Source organism: Antrostomus carolinensis, unplaced genomic scaffold (assembly GCF_000700745.2).
Source record: "Antrostomus carolinensis isolate BGI_N321 unplaced genomic scaffold, ASM70074v2 scaffold12154, whole genome shotgun sequence".
NCBI classification, from domain to species: domain Eukaryota; kingdom Metazoa; phylum Chordata; class Aves; order Caprimulgiformes; family Caprimulgidae; genus Antrostomus; species Antrostomus carolinensis.
Window position 1 is genome coordinate 25,683 of NW_010311444.1, and position 23,173 is coordinate 48,855.

The window sequence follows — 23,173 nt, forward strand, 5'->3', positions numbered from 1 at the left end:
GTTACAGGCTGTACTTTATTTCTTATCATAGAAGAAGGAATAGCTTTATTGATAGGCTAGTAAATGAAAATGAAATATCGAATGGATTCTGCTTTGGTCCAAACCAGCTTGCTAAGTAGCATGATCAGGTATGTGTTTGATAGATAGCTATCTTCATTATTCGGAGTTGAAACACCCCCTGTTCCAACAAAGTACAGCAATAGCTGTGTTGTAAACCTTGGTATTGAGTTGGATACTCAGAAATTGATGCATTTGCTGTAGTGGATTGTTTCACAAAGTTTGGTCTGAGTGACTTGCAAAATGTTATATGGGAAGCTTGTAGCAGAGCTGAATGCAGAAGAACTGAGCTTCAAGTCCTGCTATTTGTATTCTCATGCTTTTAAGGACCATTTTTTCTTTACAACCAAATACAGGAGAATTAATTAATTAGGAATTTAATTTCTCTCTCTGACAAGACACTGGACTGAGGCAGACTTTTTTTGGGTGCAGATTGTACTAGTGTTATAAACTCCACTTGTGCATCTTTGATGCAATAAACTAATTGCTTTCCCTATATTGAATCACTTTTAAAGTGACTGATGGCTGATGTTTTAAGGCTAAAGGACTGGTTAGGACTGTTGTGATCTTTATCTTTTCAGATTTTAAAACTGTAACTTTCAGATTAAAAAAAGTGTACTGTGACAAATGTTGCCTTTTGAGCCCAAGACACTTAAAGTTCTAATTGCAAAGATGACTGAACACCATAAGGAAATCTGTGAGGCCTGGAATAACTGCAGGCTTGTTACAGAGAGTCTGGTGCTGCTGTCATACTGTCAGACACGATGGGCTCCTTCTCGCTGATGCAAACAAGGATTTGACACAGCATTCACAAAGACAAGGAATGAGAAAGTGTTTAGGTCTTTGGCATTTGGGAAAGATTCCTACCAGCAGTTCTGGTCTTCCTCAGTGCGGAATACCTGCACCATTTTAGAATTGTGGAAGCATTCATTGGAAGCGTTTGATCATCTAGAATGACCTTCCATTTGAAGCAGGGTTATTGCCAACACCCCATCAGCAGTGGTTTGTTTAAGCCAAGTTTTAAAAATCTCCAAGGACAGAGATGCTTTTCCAGGCAACTGTTCCAATGCTGCATCAACTTCCTTGGAAAAAGGGTTTTTTGTAATATCCAATTTGAACTCTATGAGCTGCGATATGTGGCTGTTGCCCCTTGTTATATCTCCTGGCAAGACTGAGAAAAGTTATGTTGTGCTGTCTTTATAACTGCCCTTCAGGTAGCTGTAGGCAGCTTTTAGATTGCTCCTTGGCTGCCTCTTTATCAGACTAAACAAACCCAACTCCCTCAGTCTCTCCTCGCAGAACTTGTTCTCCAGCAGCCCTCTTTGAACCCTCTTCAATTTGTCCATGTCTGTCTTGCACCCAGCGGTGCAAAAGTGGTTGGTTAATAACCTTTACAGAGCTCATTCTGTAGCCATTACTTGTGGAAATTAGCAGTCATGAATATTTATATTGGGAAATAACAAGGAAGTAAGTGCTGTAGTAGAGGGCTGTAAGGGATTCTAGTGGTTTCTTTGGAATTAACAATAATAATAGTTTACACAATGGTTACGTATTTTCATCCCAGCTTTTTGAAGTTGGTATCCAAGGGTTTCTTCCACCATAAAACTAAGTCTAATTATAAATAAAATGCTTGCCCCTAAACTTCTTACCCCTTCAACATAGATGTCCATGCACAAACTCTTAAATGGGGAGTAGTGTTGCTATTAACTGGAATTAATTTGTATCTCTCTGGTTAAGTTCACCAAACCAGCTATACGGGTGCAAATATGAGGTACCTTGTTATCATCTGTCCTGATTTCCTTCAGGTTAGAGGATTTCACCTAAGAACTCCCTTCACAGGAGTTCATAGCTTGTGAGTTCTACTTCTGAAGTGTGAGCAGCGCTGAGTTGAGCCTACGTGAATGCTCTGGGAAAGCTGAGTTTTCTGTGGGTTAGTTTGTAGGAGCTTCTGGTATGGGCAAGCCCTGGGAGTTGAAAAATCGCTGCAAAGCCTAAGCTCTGGTATTTAAAAACAAGGAAAAAATGTAGAAATATATTGTAACAGTATACTTCAGAAGGGAAGGGAAGGGGTTTCCTTCCTATATGGCAGAAGGGAAGATATCTGGGGTTTTAAAGAGAGGTCTCAGAATAATCCCAAAATCCTAAGGACAATTTAAAAGCCAATTTTTACATTGGGGTTCATCCTTCTGTCTCTCACGTTACTTAATCACTTATACTAGTGCAAAGTGAATACATTCAAACTTATTACAGGGGTCTCTTAACTTCCTCTTTTTTGACCCCTCCATTAAACTGATGGCTTTTCCACTCTTCATCTTTCATAATTTATATTTCTTTTGCCTGCAAAATGAAGGTAATACTGTTTTACCATAGCCTGAGGTTTCGTTTATGCTGTCTCAAGCAGTTTTCTCAGAGATGAGTATCTTTGTCCTGTCACTTAACTGTGCAGATGGAGAAGCTGAAACTGAAGGAATTCTGCAGCTGTGATAATCGTCCACTGTGTTCTCACTTTTGAAATGCAAAATATCAGCAGTACCTGATCAGAATAGGACGAGGGACAGCCTGTGCCACAAACCTAATTTTGACTCAACAGGCAACACCAGTGGGAAAATGTATGCGCTCATGTATATGTATTATGTATATGCATATATGTATAGTAAATATTGTTTAAGAAAAAGCAAAAAGCTCTTGGCTCTGTAAAGCAAAAAGTGCCTCTATGACATTGTAGATGTCAGATCTTTGCAGGATTGACCACCACTGAAAAGTTGCGTTGACTGGACTTAAAAAAAAAAAAAAAAAAAAAAAAAAAAGACAAGACAGATATTAATTCTCAGTTTTTATCTGGGTTCTTAAATCCTGAGGATGAATTTTGGAAAGGACGGGAGCACCCAGCAGCTCTTCCTTCTGCCTTTGGCAAACCCAGCCTCTTTGCTGTGATCGCTAAGAGGAAGCTGGGTGCCTTTGAAAATCCTGTTTATTTTGTGGCTGTTGAGCAATTTTAAGAATCTGTCTTTGAACAGATAAGTGGGCTGAGCTAAATGGGCTGTCTGACCTCACTCTGTTGTATTTATTCACAATAGTTATTGTGCTGCGGTGCTCTTCATCGCTCTGAAGACTAATGGCAAAGCATCGGTGTATGTGATGGTGTAGTGATTTTCAAACACTTTTTGTGAAGGCTTCTTAAGACTCAAGGATGAAGATCTAGCAAAACTGCATGCGCTGTGCTTTTCTTGCAGCTTTGTGATATCTACTAGCCCCGTTCCCTACCAACCCAGCTCCCCCTTACGTGCCTCTGTGATAATGCTGAGAGTCTTTTCCCATGTTGCTCATCTTCTTTCCTGGCATGCTCTGCCTCTGTAATTAGATCTCAGTTGTGTATTTGTGACATCCCAGTTTGATGCCATAGAACTGGAGAAAGTGCTAGCTAGTGAAAAAAGGAGGAGGATTAGAGAAGAGCTCACTTACCAAGGCACTAAGTGGATGGTGTTATCATGAATCCGTTAACACAATGAACCGATTAGTTTAAACAGTGTAAATTTCAAAAGGCACTTAATTTCCAACTGCTGTTTTGTGTTGCCTTGATTCAGTCACACAATACTGTCTTCATGCGGGCTGCACAGTGCTTAACTTGCAGTCATGGCTTTCCTATTGTTACTAATTATAATAAATATATTGGAAAATAGAAAAATGTTGATGTTAATTCACAGCTGCTGGTTTTTTGGGTGAATGATGTTGTCCTGCAGAGCTTCATTTCTTAATGAACCACATTATCTTTATGGAGATATTTCATGGAATCCAACTTTTAAATTGTATCTCTGGTGCCTACAAATGTGGATTTAGTGGTAAAACAGGCTTAAAAGGTTCTTTCTGCTGCCCAGAAGAGTGGTTCATTACATTCATCTGGTCTGCAGCATTGCTTCATCAGTGATTAAAGTAATGCAGCTGGTGGAGGTGGCAAACAGTGAAAGCAGAACGGGGACCTAAGGCTTTGATGGAGTTGTCCCTGCAACTTCTGCATGTGCTATGTGTCACATGCAGAAATTGAAGCTGGATGTTTGTTGAGGAGTAACATTTGTCTGGGACACTGAACTGCAGTTCTGGGGTTGTGGAGCTAATTCCCGCGTTATCATGGGTTTCTGCGTTATATTAGCCAAGGCTTTTAGTCTCTGTGCCTTGTTTTTCCGACTGTCTAATGAGGGTGGTTCTTCTCTTCCACACGTTTATCTGTTTAGTCTATTTATGTTACATTTTTGTATCTGGAAGTGTCTTATTAATTGTGAATTGTAAATGACACAGTACTGAATCAGGTCTTAGGTGACTACAAAATTGATCATAGCAGTAAATTAGAATTCATCCAATCAGACCTTATTCTTAGTTTGTTTCTCTTTCTGAAGGATCAAATGTAACTGCCGTGAAGGTAATACAGTATATTACTCTATACCCAATTTACAAAATATTTTCCTTTAATGGCTTTCAATGCATAAAGGACAAAGGCACTAGTTAACATAATTTACAGATGCGTAATCTGAGTTAGTGAGGAGCACAGAGTCTGACAGGATCATCTCACTGGTTAGTAGTGCAACAGAAAGTAAAATCACTCCTCCTGAGTATAAGCACAGTTCTTATCCAGGAAAATGCACTTTTTAAAATTGGTGAGTATGTGTTGGAATAATTTACTTATTCTGTTTGATCCTGAAAGTAATGTAGCTAATGGGTAAAAATGGGTCTCGATCAGATTATTTTCTCTAGTTCAGAATTGGCCTGAACTACTCCCTGGACCAAAGGGGAATCAAGAGGTCAGAGTGGCCTCTGTGTTCCTCTTGCAGCAGTGAAGACCACCAATCTGCAAGTTAATGTGAGCATAAGCACTGAAGTAGACTGAGGTGCAGTTTGCTCTGGCCCTGACTCTAGACTGTGATGAAAAAGGGATCAAGACTGGACTGCCTATACAGATCTGATTAATCCAAAATCTGTGTAGTGCTGCTTTGCATTTCCATTATTTCCAATATCTACTGACTCTTAACCATTTCTCTTTAACTTCTTAGACCTTTTTTTCCACAGGCTGTGTTAAGATGTATATATATTTTCACCATATTTTTGCCATAAGGAAGATGCTGATTTTATAATATTAAGTAGAACTGTGTCTTAACAGGTTGAGATTTTCTGCCTATGTTAACAAAACACTGAGGTGCAAGAACCATCAGAATTAATCCTATGTAAGTGTGGGGTAAAATACACCTTGTCCTTTATTTTATTTTTTTAATGTTTTCATCTCCCCAACCTTCCATGCTGTAGAACATAATTAAGACAGATCCCTCTGCTATTGGTCTTCTCAGAGTCTGCCTGCACGGGGCTGATTTGGTCCTGTAAGCTGCTGCTTGGCAGGAGTAGGAGCTGGCCCACAGCTTCAGTCCCGTCTGATAGCCGTGCTAGAGACTATTATTCCTCAACACCTCAGGGACATGAAAGCCTGATTTTTGTACAAACAAACTCAACACAAATACTCTCCTTTTGGATGGATAAATGTTCTTGGAAAGTCTGCACAAGGCAGTTTAATTCTGCAGGTTTGGCCCTTTTTAATGATCTGGTTCCAAAAGGAAGCTAGACCTTTTCAGTGATCTTGTGAAAGGGTGTGTGCCTGCCTGTGTTATCAACCACTGGTGATGGAAGGGCAGAAGCTTCAGAAATTATTGAAAATAGGCTGCTGAGTGCAGGAAAGCAAGGTTATGTGTTCCCTGACAACGGGAAAAGCTGCAGTGTGAGCCGAGAGCCTCCCAGCCCACATGGCAGTCAGCTATGAGATTTCAGAAGTTCCATTGTTCAGAAAACAAGTTTGACTTCAAAGTTTTTTGAGTGAAGAGGAAATGTGTGTACGTGAAAGAGAGAGAAGATTTCCAGGCAGGTGAAGTTCAAGGAAATAAAGATGAATACAAAATGCATGGGGCTGACTCCAGTTAAAATATGATTCTCATAATAAATCAGCATCTTAAATTCAACAGATGGAGTACTATTTTCTGTACATGGATTTTTTTTTTTTTTATTTTTTTTTTTTAGTATTTAAGACCTTAATATCAGTTATTTTAGTCAGTTTTGTAGCTCAGAGAAATGGATGCATACCACGTAAGGCATGTTCCTTGTGTTATGAGTCAGTGTTCAGGGTTTTTTTTTTTGTTTGCCTGTTAAAAGGTGCCTGATGTATCTCTCTGAAAAAGCAAAAAAGGAGAACTTTTGCTTTTGATATTTTGAAAGGATAGAAATGGGAAACATGTACCTTGTCAATGATGCCATATTTCCTAATACACTATTCCTTCTGAGGTCACTGTGGTGTAATAAATAAGGCCTGGCAGAGCGACAGCATTCTGCCTGGCTGCGTTATGACATGCAGGAGTACTCCAGCTAAATGTCAATGCTTCTAATTGTGGCAGCTTTCAGATGGGAGCTTTTCATCTAGGCCTACCTTGTGGCTTTCATTATCTTTTAAAAAGGCTCAGACTACATGGAATATTCCACTGTAATGCTGTCTGTAAGGCCATATACATTACAATATTTTAAAAAATTAAGATAAATATGCATTGCTTTTTTTCCTTGTGCATCATGGCATGTGAGGCTGCGTTTGAAAAGTAGCATCTTTTAATCTGTAGTAATGAAGATTCTGCATATAGAATGAGTGAATATCATCTAGTTCTCTGGAAGTGCTCAGACTGCTATATTGAGCTTCAATATTTGCTCAATATATGCTAATGATGAATTAGTCTGACACTTGGCAGCTGATGCTGTTCAGGGAATCAAGAATGTACTTATGGTCAGCTGTGGCTCTTCTCTGGTGACACATCTCTGGCTATAAAAGCACAGATCCTGCGCCAGGTTGAGAATTCACCTGCATCTGGATGGTAAAGTTATTTATATGCTTATATGCATAAGTTATATGCTCCAGTACGTGAGGCTTTGAAGCACTCTGCTGTTGATGATGTATCTTGGTGAATGAACAACGATGCACTGGCACCAGCTCACAGAGTTCTTTTACTAGAGTGAGTGAAAATCTGGGAGTTCCCTTGTCAAAGCATGAAATCCTAGTGCTCAGGCACGTGAGCAAAGTGAGTTTGGGGCAGTCTTTTAAAGCAGTTCTTTTCATAGGGTTCTTTTCTTTTTCCAGGTATATAAATACAGAAATATCCTGCAAATAAATTAATTTTTAAGAGCTTTCTGATGCTTAAAGGATTTCTGCAGTTCCATGATGAGTTTTCCACATTTACATTTTTAGGAAAACTGCTCTCTGCTTCCTTCATGTTTCATAAGTGATGACTGGGTTTATACTGCTAGTGAGTATAATGGGAGAAAGAAAATCTCCTTACCAGGCTTGTGTCAAGACATGGCTCTGTTACAGTCTGCTGTAAGCTGCCCTAGGCAAAAGCAAGGCGATGCCTCTGTCCCAGTGCCAGAATGATCTATATAATGTTAAATACCGAGACGTTGTTTAGATCTGTCCCGTGAACTTGGGAATCTCTTCGTAGTTACAGTAATATTTGGGCAGCAGTGGGTGAGGGCATGGAGTGAGGCAGATAGAAAGGAATAAATGTAAAATGTAGCAAATTCCCAAGCTTCTACAGTTAATATTTTTAGTGACTGCATCACCATTTCTTTGTATTGACTGCCTGCTCTTTTCACTTCTCTTTCTCTGCATACTCGATACTTTTCTCCTGTCTGTCCCTTTCTCCTTGGTAATGGTGGGACAGAGGTACTGCCTCCTAAGTCTTCATCTCCCTAGAGCTTGTATTAAAGCAACCTCATTGCTCCACTCCTCCCTAGCAGGATGTATATGTTCATTTTTCTTTCTCATCTTCCCTTCCCCCATTCTCGTTGTGCTGTGTGTAAATATATGTAGTTGTACAGTAATGTGCTATCTCTGATGATCTAAGTAGAAATACTGCATACACAAGGTATGAAAGAGTCAATATTGATCCATACATATATATGTACATATCTATGTATATGCATACATAGATATACAGATGTATACTTATAAATATATATTTATGAACTTATATATATATATGTTGGATGCCTAGTACCTTTCACTGTACAACATTCTTTGTATGGTCTTTTTATGATGTGAAATAACACATTCTTTGTTGTCACTGGGCCTTCCAACTCTGTAAAGAAAGCTTTTTAACAAAAAACCCCCAGCATTTTCTTCATGAAATTCTGTTAGGATCAGCTGTGCTTTGAACTGTTAAAAACTGTCATTTCTGTTGAATGTTTTCAATGTTTTCCTCAGGAGATACTTTGAGTATGTTAAAATAATATCTAGAGAGAAAAAGTAGCAAGAATAGCATCTGCTAGATTTGGAGGGTCTTGAGAAAATGGATCTGAAACCATCCACTGCAGGTCACTGCCGTCCTCTCCTCACGTGCAGGCTGTAGTGTGAAAAGTTCATGGTACAGACTATTGCTGCAGCAGGGGAGGAAGCAAATGTTGTTGTTAATGGTTTACTGTTTTCTTTTAGCTGAACCAGCTTTAGAAATTTGTACCAAAATCTTCCCTAGAACTGATGAGTTTGCAGTTAATAAAATCTGTTTTTTTCCCCCTAAAGTTAAGAAATACCAGTGCATTCCCTGTGTGTCCAACTCAGTTCTTGTCACCTCTGCAAACACTTTATGATATAGCCTTTGGATTTTAATATCCTTAGCAACAAAATATTTTTTTTTCCTAAAATACAGTTTTTTCTTTTAGCATATAAGTTAAACACAAGACTAAGGATTGCTTTTTACAGTATATGGAGCAGACTGAGCATGCTAAGTTCATCCACGTTGCTGGATATTAAAAAGAATCCCACTTGCTGCTCAAATTCAGAACCCTCACAGGACATGATAATGGATTTAATATATGAGAAAACTGCAGCAGGGTAGTAGGGAGCTATTTTCTCTCTGTGCCCTTGCTGGATAGGGCAAGAAGCTGGCCTGAAAAATGAAGCAAGAAAGATTCAGATTAGGCTTTTAGCAAAACTTTCCAAAGTCAAAGACAGTAAAGGGCTGAGGTAGTTTGTGTGCAGAGACTGTACATTTTTTTGAATTCTGTAGCAAATTAGATAAATATCTGTCAGGGGCCAAGTATTGATTTGTATCTTGAATCTTGCCCTTTCCAAAGCAACAAATTAAAGCTTTGTGTGTAGAAGAGCTCAGCTGGAGATAAGTGATGCTGAAGTGAGCTGGCATGAAACCAGCCCTGCTTGTACCTCATACATCCAGACTGGCTGGAGGAAAGGTTGGGTTTACACTATGACACAATGCAAGAACTTCATCTTCATCCACAATACTACTCTACAGCTTTATCTAAGCCTGTGCCTGCCAACATGCTTGCATGGAAGTGATATGATGGCAGTAGAGGCTGGCTTGGACCTGTGAGCGTTTGATAGTCTTTTTATATCTTTTAGGGTTACTCCGGCTGCTGTAAATCTGTGTTTTCCAAATTTTGAAAGTTTGGTTGCAAACATTATTTTCAATATAATATTTTTTTTTTAATACATGTTGCCACATAGCTGGCAAAGTTTGATATTTGCACAGTATTCTCCTTCCCAGACAGTTCCACTAATTTCAGATTATGCTGTTGAGTCCAGTGGATGTAACTGAAGCACAAGGTTTTGCCCAGCAGCAATAAAGGATGTAAAGAGACCATAATCCCAGTCATGAGATGTGCTTTTAAAATAAAGAGCAGCGATTAGTTTAACCCTTACTTTCTTATTTTGAAATTTATTTGTTGTTTTTCCTTTTTTGTTATCAACAATGAGGAAGATGCTTTCTATTAAAAAAAAACCCCCAAACCTATTTATCTTATTTATTAAGATGGAGAGGGTGAAATGAGTCAGTAAATGTGAAGGACAATTTTATGTCTCTAAGTCTTATCCCAGTATTGCTTTTTGAAAAAGCTTTACTTTGAGTTTCTAGCTGCAGATGTAAACTAGCCAGCAGTTCCCACAGCCCAAAGTGTAGCTGTACGACAGAAGCCAAATTCCAGTCCAGGACCTCAGTCTTCCCATGTGACTCTGTCTTCTTTTGTGGATGCTCTGGAGCCACCACAGTGTGTGTGTATGAATTGAAGTGAAGGTTTGCTGGAAGTCTGACTGTGGAAGCAGAAAAATGGTCATATGTTTATTTGTTTGTTAACGTGCTGTAGTACTCAGGCACTTATTTGAACAACAACAGCAGGTAAACCAAAAGTTGGGCAGAAAGAGCTGAAAGATTTGTTTATCTATTTTAACAGAAAAATTGTACAGTAGGGAGAAGTACAGGATAAAAGGAATGAAAACACAGTTTTGTCAACTGCTCTTTGATATTTTTCTCTAAGCCCAGCTCTGAGAGTGATGTTGTTACATGAGAACCTGTGGCTTCTTGAAAATCTATGTGTCTGGAGGCTGAAATCTGGAAAGAAAATAGAAAGAATGGCAAATGTTGATTTTATAATGTGTGATTATTTTTAGGCTTGTTCTCATTACACTTTAGGGAACCTGTCCTATTGTATTTTGAATCCTTGAATATACTGAGCATTTTGAAGATGTTATAAAAGTGAATGTGCTTAGAAGCCATGACTTTTGAAATAGAAAACATTGGTTTTAAGTCAAGAGATGCTTTACTGGCAAAGTATCTTATATATTCCTAGTAAGCTACACAGTGCGAGGAGGGTCCATTTCAGCAAAGACTAGGTATATCTGGGACATAAAGAAAGATGTACTTAAAATATTGTTGTGGGGAGGAGAGGCCAAATATATTCCTTAATTTTTTTTAAACAGGCTGAAGCCCCTCTTAGCATGCAGATTCACAGGTTAATTAGGTGTTCAGGTTTTAGGCCATTCATCACAGGTTTTAAAACGACTTTCTTCCTTTCTCCACCCGTCATGCACACAGCTGCTCAGTTAGACACTCGGCATGGTAAGTGCATGCAGACTTCCCCGTTACAGCCTGTGAAGTTGTGCTGTGCATTGTGGGCAGGACAATTCCCAGATCAAGACCTTTAGCAAATGGCAGCAGCTCCTGGGCGCGTGGAACTCGGAGGGCTGACCTCTAACTGAAACTGTGAGCTGGGGACAGGCTTGTTCACTTGATGAAAAGAGTCTGATAGGTTGCACTTATTTCCCACCCCGCTTCTCTGATTGATTCTCTCTCGCAGGCAGGAATGGCATCTCCTGAAAATCCTGAGCAGTTGATCATTGCCCTGGAACCTGAGGCTGCCTCTATCTACTGCCGAAAGCTCCGCCTGCACCAGATGATAGATCTGAGTAGTAGGGCTCCTGTCAATGGTTATAGCCCGAGTGACACTATTGGAACTGGATTTACACAGGGTACTACTTCTATTGACTCACTTTTTAAAATCCTTTTGCCTGTTCGCTTTGTGAGGGCTGTTTTCTCACTATTTCTTGTTGTCTTTGCTCTCTTGAAATGTTTCAGGCTAGCAGCAGTTCTTTAATAAACTATTTCACTGTTTACTGTAATTTAACTAGTTTAGGCATTGATCCAGCAGACATGTTTGCACGCACTTGAATTTTAACATGCAGGTAGCTTCATTGCCTTGCCTTTATTGGAATGTTGTGGGAGTCTTTTAGTATTTTCACAACAGTATTTTTCTGCCTTAATTAAAATCAATACTTCATGCTGGATCACTTTTAAATTTAATTTGTTGGAAACAATGATGTGTTCGATTAGCTGTGTTGTTGAAGAAGTGTTAAATAACTGGATCTGCAATGAGATTTTTTAGTCTGAGATATTCCAGAGTTTTGGCAAATCCTTTTTTGTTGTAATCTTCATGAAATATAATTGATTACTTTCAACACTCAGGGGAACACCCAGTATTGGAATATAGCAATGAATTTATCTGCTCATGGAAGAGCAACTAGATATGGCTCTTGTGATTTATTGACCTGGGATCTGTTGCTAATATCAATGTTTGAGGACTGATGTACAATGAAGGGCAGAGATTGAACCACAGTCTAAGCCACTTGACAAAAGATCCTTCATCACCAAAGATTTTTGAGCTTGGTATCCTACCTGAGACTGGAGGAAAATAGAAGAGGGGGGAAAAAAAGAAAATGAAGCAGCAGTAAGATGTGATTGCTGCATAATGCACAGATTTTCTGTCTCTGTGAATTTTAACAGTTGCACTGACACTGGTGGTAGTGTGCTAATCTATCCTAGAAGGAATTTTTCAGAAGAATTTGTATTTTATCACATTTACTAGGTCAAAACAGTACAGGAAAATGGAAGATTAAGCTAGTGAAGCTATTCCTGTACTTACTGGAGGGCATATTTTTTATTTAGGCAGAGTCACAACATCGTTCTCTCAAATCTGTGCCTCTCCTCGCCAGCCCTTGTCAGATGTGTTCAGTGTTATGGAGACCCACGCAGAGCACAGTACACAGTCCCTTTACAAGATGCAGTCCCTTCAGGGGCCCCTCACCTTCTGTCTCCCTCATTTTTGTCCTGAACCATTCCAGTTCCATGTGATTTTACATGAACTTACTTTCAGGTTACACAGGGATTTGTGTCTGGGAAAATAATAGAAGAATTTATCTGGTTAAGGTTTTGAAGCTGGGCAGAATCTGGCAGATCATGAATTTCTGCTAATGGGCTTTTTCTTGGATGGGGAGTACCATTCTCCTCCTTGACTTTGTATGGTAAAAGCTATTTGGGATGAGAAAGGTTTCATGTCAAAATTAATGAAAACAAAGTTGGAAGTGAATTAATTTGGGGTTAGAATTAAAATTTCATAAAGGCATGGCAGGCACCCAAGAAGCTCAGAACAGATTAAGGAGAAAAACCCTTTAAATATAAACAGAGAGAAGCACTCCAAGCACCATATTGCTGTGAAGTCAAAACAAAAATTTTACTGTTCATAGTAGCCAGGATAACCTCACTTCAGTCGTAGTTAAAGACTGGTTCTTGTATTCACTTTTAGTCCACAGGAGTGAATAAAAAGACTCCCATTAACTTCTGCGGGCTCTGTGTCAGGCCCTTGCTTGGACCTAGTGCCTGTTTTGTCACTGAATGCTTCGATGCTTCATTGTTTAAACTCTCTCTGTGTGCTGCTAAGTCAGTGCAGCGAGGCTAGCGTGGCTTCTCTGCATTGTGTAGAGTCTTTATGGGGAGCGTGCGGGTGCAAGTGGAGCTGCTGGTATTTTTCTGATGATAGGCACTATAGAAACAAGAAGTAAAAAGCATTCAGTGATTTGCATGCTGATATTCTCAGAAAGAATATTTTCATGCATGACAGGTTGCCTCTCTTCTGTTGTGTTTTATAGAAGTGCCTTTGAAGGTGGGTGAAGATTACACAGGGAATGATTTTTTGAGTAGGGTTGGGGTTGATTAAGAAGCATAATAATAAAGGCACTCACTACTCTGCTTTGTCTTCACATCTTTGCATCTTTTAAATGTATAAGTAACAATTAAGTCTTGCAAGTTAACTTATTGTTAATAGCATTGCTAGATTATACTTAATTTTTAACTGGTGTATATCTAAAATATTATGAGGTTCAGACTAAATGGCTGCCCAGGGAGGTTGTGGAGTCTCCTTCTCTGGAGACATTCAAGACCTGCCTGGACACCTTCCTGTGTGATCTCATTTAGGTTCCTGCTCCGGCAGGGGGATTGGACTAGATGATCTTTTGAGGTCCCTTCCAATCCCCAACATTCTGTGATTCTGTGATTCTATAAATGATCAGTGTGACCTTAAGAAGTCACAAATGTGAGAAGCAGTGCTTTTGGCTGCTTGTCATCCTGAAAGGCTCATGAGGCACTTTTGCCTGAGCCCCCAGAATCAGCAGTGACTTTTGGAAATGTGGGGATCAGCTCCCCAGCCCCGGGCAGCGCAGGTGGGTCTGGCTGCGGGCTGGGGCTGCCGCCTGGCGGCACAGGCTGTGCCAAGCACAGCTGCCTGCCAGCCCACCCGCTTCCAGGCAGCGCTGAGAAAAACAAAAGATATTAAAAAAAAAATCAGGCTTGTTTATAGCTTTCATTTTAGGTTATTGGTTGTATTCGTTAGTATCAAGGAAGATCAGTGTGGTTGAAAAACATTTTTCCTTCTTTCTAGGAACTACATTATAATGTTTCTGATTCTAATGCAATTATTTTTGTTCGTTTGCTTTGTTAAGAAGTGATACGTACAGATCTGTCAGCCTGCTTGCTCTTGTTTCCTGCAGCTTACGATGTCAACCACTTTGTGCTTTCTTATACTCAGTAATTTTTTCTTCTGTCAATGACTAGCTAAGGAACACGTCCGTCGTAATCGACAGAGTCGTACCTTTTTGGTGGAAAATGTCATAGGAGAGATCTGGTCTGAACTGGAGGAAGGTAGTGTGTCCTTTCTTGAATAAACTTTGCTCTCACTGGCTTTATATTGTGGGCAAGCATTTGTGTTTCCCACAAATGTGCTGTTCACTGCATTGTTCTCACAGTGATTATAAATAGGAAAAGAAAAAAATACAAGTTCGTGTGCTGCTCTTAGTTACTAAGGCTGAACTGCAATTCTGTATGCTCTAGCAAAATGCAGTTTGTGAAGGGGATGGAAGAAAGGAATCCAGGTTTTAAAATGCAACCAGAATATTCTCCTCAGAATAGGGTTTGTAAATATGCTGCAGTATCAATTTGGTAGCCCACTAGAATGTACACCAGCAGCATGAGCAATTCCATTAATATGCTTTTCATCTGTGCTAAATCAATAGCTTTTGATATCTGAATTTCATATATTTTGTCAAGCATTATAGTTACTAATAAAAATCAAGTCTTCATCGTAGACATTTATGACTTTCTGTAAGTCATTATCTCTCATGGTGATAATGCCCTTGAGAAGCTTTCATTGCAATATGCTGCTGTGATAATGCTAATGTAAATACCATTTGCCCATTCCTTTGGCAAACTAGGTGACCGTTACATCGTTGTTGACAGTGGAGGAGGCACAGTGGATATAACTGTCCATCAGATCAGGCTCCCTGAAGGACATCTCAAGGAGCTCTACAAGGCAACGGGTAATGTCACTTCCACTGCTTGCTTTATTTTCGTAATGTTTTGACTTGTCAGTGAAGGAAATTTATGCCTTTATTATTTGTTATACCTCACTAACAGTGCTTCCTGAAATAAGACCCACATTTAAAACTATTGTAACCTAGCTGCTAGTCAGACATGGGTAAATCACTTAATGTTTCTGATGCTTTTGGGTGGTAAACCTCACACTGAGAGAGTAAGAAACTGCCATCTTCTGTGTTATTTGCTCTCATTCAGGCCATGACCTCCTGCCATGGTCCTGGTATGACTTCTGCTAGTAGAGTTGTCATCTTCCTGTCCTTTGAGAGATCACCTATGTATTGTTGCTCTGTCCAGGTATTCAGAGATGTACTGTGGAGGCATGAATAGTTGAGCGTCACAACAAGGTCCTTGTAAAGTGATTGTTGGCAGAGCAGAAGTTTCCCTAGATTTCAGGGGAATCATGTATTCCAGTGATTTCACCATCAGTGTGACAGGGAGGGTCTACCATCCCCTGAGAAAAGTGCACAGTGATTGGTCCCCAGCAAAGACATGAAGTGCAATTCCTTGAATTGAGTTCCCTTCCTGAAGTCCAGATCCAATTTGACTTTGTCCTGTGCCAAAGCTGTTAAGCACATGAGTTGGCCTATTATTTGTTGCTGTGTCTCTAAACCCAGTTAATCTTCATCTCAGTCTTGAGGGCTGTAAGAGTGCCTCAGGAAACAACCTACTAAGAGCAAATGGGACAGTGTACATCAAGTCTGTCTACTCCTAGATGAGTCCAACCCACACATTTTCATGTGTGGATAAGGAGGCAGTTTCCTCTGGTTCTAATAAAAATAGTTCTGTTTCATACTGGTAGTGTTATTGTGGCTATGATGCTATAGGAGTAAAAGTGTGGCAAAGGTAAGATTATGTTCTGTATTAGAGCAACTGTTACATTTAGGAAAGCTACCTCTTTCTGTCGATCTTCTCCCATGACAGTCCCAGTAGTGTCAATCTGATGTGTATTTGGTCAACTTGAAATCTAATAAGCAGTTCAGAATACTAAAGCTGTGTTTTGTTTGTAATACAGGTGGACCATATGGTTCTCTGGGTGTGGACTATGAATTTGAAAAGCTCCTGTGTAAAATATTTGGAGAAGATTTTATTGAGCAATTTAAAATCAAGCGTCCTGCTGCCTGGGTTGATCTGATGATAGCATTTGAGTCCCGTAAACGGGCAGCAGCTCCAGACAGGACCAATCCACTAAACATCACTCTGCCTTTCTCCTTCATTGATTACTACAAGAAGTTTCGAGGTCACAGTGTAGAACATGCCTTGAGGAAAAGCAAGTGAGTAGACGATGGAACCCAAATGGATGCAGAATTAACTACTGATAGCAAAGACAAATAATTAAAATATCCTAATTACCTGTAGACTGAAAGATAATAATTTAAAAATGTAATATAAGGATCAGTAAATGAGATTGCCTGAAGTGCAGTTTCCAGAATGAAAGGTTCTGATCAATCTCTTGCAAAATCTTTTCTATACAAGACTCATACTCTCCTGATGTTGCTTTGTATGACTTTCATTAGGCCAGCACTGTATCATGTTCCTGAATTTGACCATATATTTTGAGTCTCTTACATGTTAATTTAGGAAGGTCATATCAAATACAGAATTTGATGTCTAAAAATATTACCTAGAACCTTAATTTTCAGAGGCCCAGGCCCTGCAACAAATCTAAGATCTTGAGTGAGATGTGTAAGTATATTCATGACTTGAGAAAAGTTCTGCAAGAGTAACTCATTCTTCTTTTGAAGTGATGGCAGACTTTCTTTCCTCCTAGTGTGTTACAGTTAGATCATTTGCTCAGTAGATGGAGAGATGTAATTCCTTGCAGAGATTTTAATTCCTGATTATAAGTATCAAGGAATTGCCCTAAGTGACCAGATCATGGGCTGCTAGATGAAAGGAAGTAAGGAGAAAGTAAAAGTGGGAATTTTGCATCTTTTGAAGTTATATACTACAGGAGACCTGGAGATTAATGGCTTCAAAGAGAATGAACAAGAGAGCCTGTGAATCTGGGGCAGAATGCTTGTGACCTGAGAGCAGAACACATGATATTTAGTACCTGTACCGTGATTTCTTTCTGACTTTTTTAATCCAGTGAATGTTGAATGTAGCATGCAGGCTGAAACTCCTGCATCTCTTCCTAAAGTTATTGGTAAATATACTTTAAGCTTAAAAGACTTGGAATCCAGCTTGGAGCTACTTCCTAAATAAGGCTGAGGTTCTGAAATAATTAAAAAATTCTGGAAATATTCCCTTGCACAAGACCGTCTCCTTCTTATTAATAGTCTTAACAGCGAATCTTAGAATGTTAAATGTTCCCTTCAAATAAAACAAAATTAATTGGATAACGGGATAGAAAGAGTATAAAGGTGGGATAATGGGATAGAGAGTATAAAGGTGGGATAACGGGATAGAAAGAGTATAAAGGTGGGATAACAGGATAGAAAGAGTATGAAGGTGACATATATGTGCATGAATGAAAAGGAGATTACTGAGCTATATGGCGGTGCATCAGTGATGGAATAACATAACGCTTGTATTCACTTAATAAATGTTATGCCTCATTAAAAATGCTGTGCTCCCTTCTGTGGCTTCCCATACTTGCTTGTTTTCCTTGAGTATTTCCAGTGGCTTTGGCCTGCTACTGCTATAATCTAAATGTTGCCCTTCTGAGGATGAATCAGTGCTGTTTCAGATGAGTGAGCACTGGATTGACTGCCAGCTGTTTCAGGAAGCAGCTGAGCATTGGTAATGCTACAGAAAGCAATCAGGCAAAGAAAGAAACAATTAGAAAAGCAAAAATAACAATTGTCCCTTGAAATTTTCCATTGCTGCAGTTGGTATGGGGCTAAGGTGAGGTGAGGCACTTTCTTCCAAGCAAAATGCCTGCAGATTCTGTAAACTTACTAATTTATTTATTTTGTGTGTCTTGCAAGTACTTGGCTGTTTCTTACAGCTCAGCTGTAATGTTTTAATGTCCTTTCTTTTCCAGTGTGGACTTTGTGAAGTGGTCCTCCCAGGGAATGCTGAGGATGAGCCCAGATGCAATGAATGCTCTTTTCAAACCTACAATTGACCAGATCATTCAGCACCTTAGTATGTATCTGTATGCAGTTCCACTTTCCAGCTGAGCTGAAACTGAAGCTTTGCTTACCTGTTACCAGTAACTGGAATTATAGTCAAACAGCCCCCCTAGTACACACCAAATGTAGGCAAAGAATTTAGTTCTGAAACTTGTAGTTCTCTACAAAGTAGTTAGGAAAATAATAAAAGTAAAGGACATCACCTTAACATCTATTCCTACCTAGTTGTAGTACTAGTTACTTAGTGTGTTTCAATACTGTTAAATTATTCTGTACTTCCAGGGCTGCAAGCATTCAGAAGGCTGAAATGCACTGACTAACACTGCTTTTCTTTTTCCTGTTTCAGTCAAAAACTAAATAATGCCAGAGACGTAATTAGTTTCTGATTATTCCTGTTGTTGAGACCTCTAGTTCATTTCTGTTCTGTGAAATGACTTATAAAGTCACATTTGTTCATGACTGTCCAAATCACTGACATCTCTAAAACACAAAACAGCAGTGAATTTATTTATCTCATAATGGGAAGTGACACAGGCTTATTTGGAAATGTATTACTTAAAGTCTTCCTGGTAGAAGATTGGATTTGTATCAAGTAGAGTATAATATACGTACTGAGCAAAGTATCAGTGTTCTACACATTACAAAGCACTAGTTGAATTGTATTTGGAGTGGAAAATCCAGCTTTAGTCACTGTATGTGAGGAATTATTAGACGAATTCTGAGAGGTCATAACTGGGACAGCTAGTACAGAACAGCTTATATGTGGGCAGGGGAGGCAGAGGTCTAGAATTACAATAGTTGTGACAGATACCTCAGTCATGCTGTCTTGGTTATTTGAACTATGAGTGAGCCTGCAACTGAACTGTATGATTTTCTTGAAAGTAGGGGATGTGGGCTTAAGCTAAGAAGGAACATCTGTAAAAATGTAAGGAGGTATTCTTTTGCAGATGGTACATATTGTGGTTAAGATGTTAGGGTCAGAATAATAAATGAATTTAAAATAGGATAACTTATCTGGAATGCAGTAAAGGGTATGTGGATCTGTTAGGTTTTGGAATGTCTCACTGATACCTGAAGCGGCAAGATGATATCTGTTTCCCTACCACACATAATTTGACTGGCAGGATTTCTTTGCAAGAAATCCTTTACTAGTAGAAGCTAAATAAAAGTTCTGTTTTAAGTGCCACTTCAGAAATATTGTATGCTTTGAGGTAAGTTTCCATTCACAGTGAAACAGAGTATAGAAGTGGAACTAGTGCATGCTGAGAGTGGCAGTGTAGGCATAGATGTAGCAGTTTCAGATCTCGTGCATGTGCATGGGACGTTCAATTAGGAGTTTCACCTGCGATGCCTTGTCACAGTGGATGTTTCCCTATTGAATGGGCTCTGTTTCTGTTTAGGTGATGTGTTTGATAAGCCAGAAGTGACCAATGTCAAGTTTCTGTTCCTGGTGGGTGGCTTCGCTGAATCCCCCTTACTCCAACAAGCCGTCCAGAGTGCTTTTGGTTCAAGATGTCGAGTCATCATTCCTCAGGATGTGGGGCTCACTATCCTCAAAGGAGCTGTTCTCTTTGGTCTAGACCCTGCTGTCATCAAAGTGCGACGTTCACCTCTTACCTATGGTGTGGGCGTGCTCAATCGGTTTGTGGAAGGCAAGCATCCACCAGAGAAGCTCCTAATCAAAGATGGCACACGCTGGTGTACAGATGTCTTTGACAAATTCATCTCAGCCGACCAATCTGTAGCCCTTGGAGAAACTGTGACACGCAGTTACACCCCTGCCAAACCTTCTCAGTTAGTAATAGTGATCAATATCTATAGCTCAGAACAAGATAATGTTAGCTTCATCACCGAATCTGGAGTGAAAAAGTGTGGCACCCTCCGCTTGGATCTCACAGGAACTGATGCCTCAGTGCCAAACCGGCGGGAGATCAAAACACTTATGCAGTTTGGGGACACTGAAATCAAAGCCATGGCCATTGATGTTGCCACCTCTAAAAGTGTCAAAGTTGGTATTGATTTCCTAAACTACTAACAGGTCATTTTCCCCACCAGAGCCTGTTTGTGAAACTGATCTTCCACTATTCGTTTTTTGACTTTCATATATCACGTAACCAACTTGAATTTCAGCAGGCTATATGAGAACAGCTAGTGAGATGGGCTATGTCATGTTTGTGCCCTTTGATGACTAAAGGCTGGATTTTGAAAGACCCTTTAAAAGTTTTGGAAGTAAAAGTTCCAGAGGTAGTAAAAGTTACCAAGTTCCTCAAGCATGCTTAAAGATCTACCTTTATTAAGTAAATACTGGTTATTTTTGGGTCCTGAAGATTAGTTTAAAAATTATAAAATCATAATCTCTTTGCCTTCTTCTTCTTCTTCTTCCTCTTCCTCCCAAAAAAACCTCTCTAACCCACTTGGTTCTTGTAGGGGACATGTCTGTGTGGGGTATCTGTTTAAACAGCACCATCCTCTGGCAAGGGAAACAAATTAGTAGTCTGTAGTGTTATTTTGATTTTGCCCTGTGCTTTCAAAATTTTAAGTGCTGAAAATCAATTACTTAAAGAAAGGGGAACTGAGTTTCTTAAATTCAGAGGTCCAAAAGAAAAGAAAATCTTAGAAATCCTTAAAATTAGATTTAGGAAATATATATTTATTTTAGGAGCCTGATATTGATTGCTTCAGTTTGAAGACAAGGCCTTTATTGTCAGAGCTCTCACAACAAACTGCTGGATTAAATAGCTAACAACACCCTCATTATACTTTGTAAAATTATTAAGAACAAAGCTGTTTCCCTTTTGGGTCTTCTAAACTTAATTTTATTAGTCTCCATCTGAAATCATTCAGTCACAGAATAGTTGAGGTTGGAGGGGACATCCATTGACTTCTGGATGATCCAACTTCTCAGCACTAAGCAATGTCAACCAGAGCAGGATGCTTTGTCCAGTTCTGAATATCTCAAAAGATGTAGTTGCCTAAACTCTGTGCAACCTGTTTTCTGGTATTTGACAACCCTCACTGAAAAAATGTTTTTCCCTAAGTTTAAAAGGATTTTGCATGACTTTCAATTTGTGACCATTGCCTCTTGTTCCTTCACTGGATACCTCTGAGAAGTCTGACTCCATCTTCTTTACTGTCTTCTCTCAGGCATTTATACACATTCCTTGCATCCCCTGAGCCTTCTCAGATCTAAACAGTCTCAGTGCTCTCAGCCTCTCCTCATGGGACAGATACTCCAGTCCCTTAACCATCTTCATCACCCTTTGCTGGTCTCAGTCCAGTATGTTCGTGTCTCACTTGTGCTGAGAAGCACAGAACATAACCTAGTGCTCCAGATGTGGTCTCACCAGGGGTGAATAAAGGGGAATAATCACTTTCCTTGACCGACTGGCAATACTCTTCCTAATGCAGCCCTGGAAGCTATTGGCATTCTTTTTTTTTTGCAAGGACACGTTGCTGGCTTACGCTTCATTTTGTGTCTACCAAGACGCCGAGGTCTTTTTCTGCCAAACTGCTTCCCAGCCAGTTGGCCTGCAGCACAGGGTGGTGCGTGGGGTTATTCCTCCACAGGTTCAGGACTTTGCACTTCCCTTTGTTGAGCTGACCCTTCTGGTTTATCCAGCACTTCTCCAAGTGATTATGTGTCTTTTCTTGTTAATCTCTGTGTTAAGATTTGGAAGTACAGTTAGATGATGGTTATCCAGGAAGATTTAAACAACTTAAAAGAGAGAAAACATCCAAATCAAAAGTACTGTAATATATTTTGAGTAGTGAACATTTTAATGGAATGAAATATATATCTGGATTGAGTTAAATGGCTAGTAAAGTGGAAGGCAGAAGCCAAAAAACTACAAATAGCATTAAATAAAGCATTCCTTACATGGCTATGAGCACACAACTCTAATGCAGGTGGAATACAATGATGGTCATGGTAGCATCTTGTTTTTCACATAATAACTTTCTGGAAATGTTTTCTTAAGCACATTTACCTGGAAAATTTCTTCTGCAACTGGAACAGTTTTTATTTTTGCAAAATGCTACAGGTGGATAACTTCTGAAACCTACAATCTGTATCTGCCATGAACTGACAACTTCAGATTCAAATCCAAATCCCACTCCAAATTGGCAGAGTGATCGTTTAACTTGTAGAATCACCCTAAAATGCTGACATTTTCAGAGCATTTATACAGAGCTGCCTGATTACCTGCTGGAATTCATTACATTTTTTTTCAACTTTGCAATGTTGATTGTTAAACTAAACCTTCCTTTGCAATAAGTTGAGCATGAGTTAGATCCATTACTGAACTTTTTTGAGAAGTGAAAGCTTTATCAGTTATTTCACTAATTTCCTTTCCAATTCTACATACACTTAAGCTTTCTGTGTTGAGCCTGGTGTTTTGCCACAGTAAAGAGCTGCAGAACTGATCTACTGCATTTTGCCACTGAGTTTTCTGTGTCTCCTGCAGAATTCCCTAGTTGAATGTGAAATCTGTTCTGCATTCAGCTTTTTTTTTTTTTTTTTTTTTTTTTTTTTTTAAAAAAAAAAAGGACTATGGAGAATGCTAGTCGCTGTATCCGGCTGGATACTTTCTATAATTACAAAGTGTGCTTGCTAGCATTCAGTTTCCTGCTGCCTGCTAAATGCTTTAAAAGCGAAGTACTGGGATTTTTTTGTGTGTTGCTTTCCATGGTTTACAAACAAGAGAAACTTTAAGATGAGTTATGAACAATATAATTTTATGTATATACAATATTTAAATATTGTACAGACTCTTTCTTTCTACAGTGCTATTTTCTTGTATAAAAATGCTCTTTGCCTCTGTTGATTTCATTCAGCTGTTAATTTTAAATAACATAGTTTCTCAATCAGCTTATGTAATTATAGGCTTTTAAAGATGGTAAGATACGAAATGTAAAAGGCTGATCTTATAATAATAGGAAAGAAATGTTGGTGTGTCAGAAAATACAACATTCTTCCTG

The 23,173-nt window shown here is 39.2% G+C and overlaps 1 protein-coding gene across 1 annotated transcript in view; it reads left to right on the forward strand.

Annotated features, from left to right (window-relative positions):
- LOC104524001 (heat shock 70 kDa protein 12A) overlaps nucleotides 1-20,246 on the forward strand; it is a gene marked incomplete at its 5' end in the record, with an annotated part of 42,658 nt that extends 22,412 nt beyond the window's left edge. Inside the window, 6 exons of the mRNA XM_010166744.1 lie at nucleotides 11,215-11,386; nucleotides 14,301-14,387; nucleotides 14,957-15,061; nucleotides 16,132-16,390; nucleotides 18,106-18,209; nucleotides 19,597-20,246. Of these exons, the coding sequence (XP_010165046.1) occupies nucleotides 11,215-11,386; nucleotides 14,301-14,387; nucleotides 14,957-15,061; nucleotides 16,132-16,390; nucleotides 18,106-18,209; nucleotides 19,597-20,231 (1,362 nt within the window). The remainder of the gene's footprint in view (nucleotides 1-11,214; nucleotides 11,387-14,300; nucleotides 14,388-14,956; nucleotides 15,062-16,131; nucleotides 16,391-18,105; nucleotides 18,210-19,596) is intronic.
- Nucleotides 20,247-23,173: the final 2,927 nt, after the last annotated feature.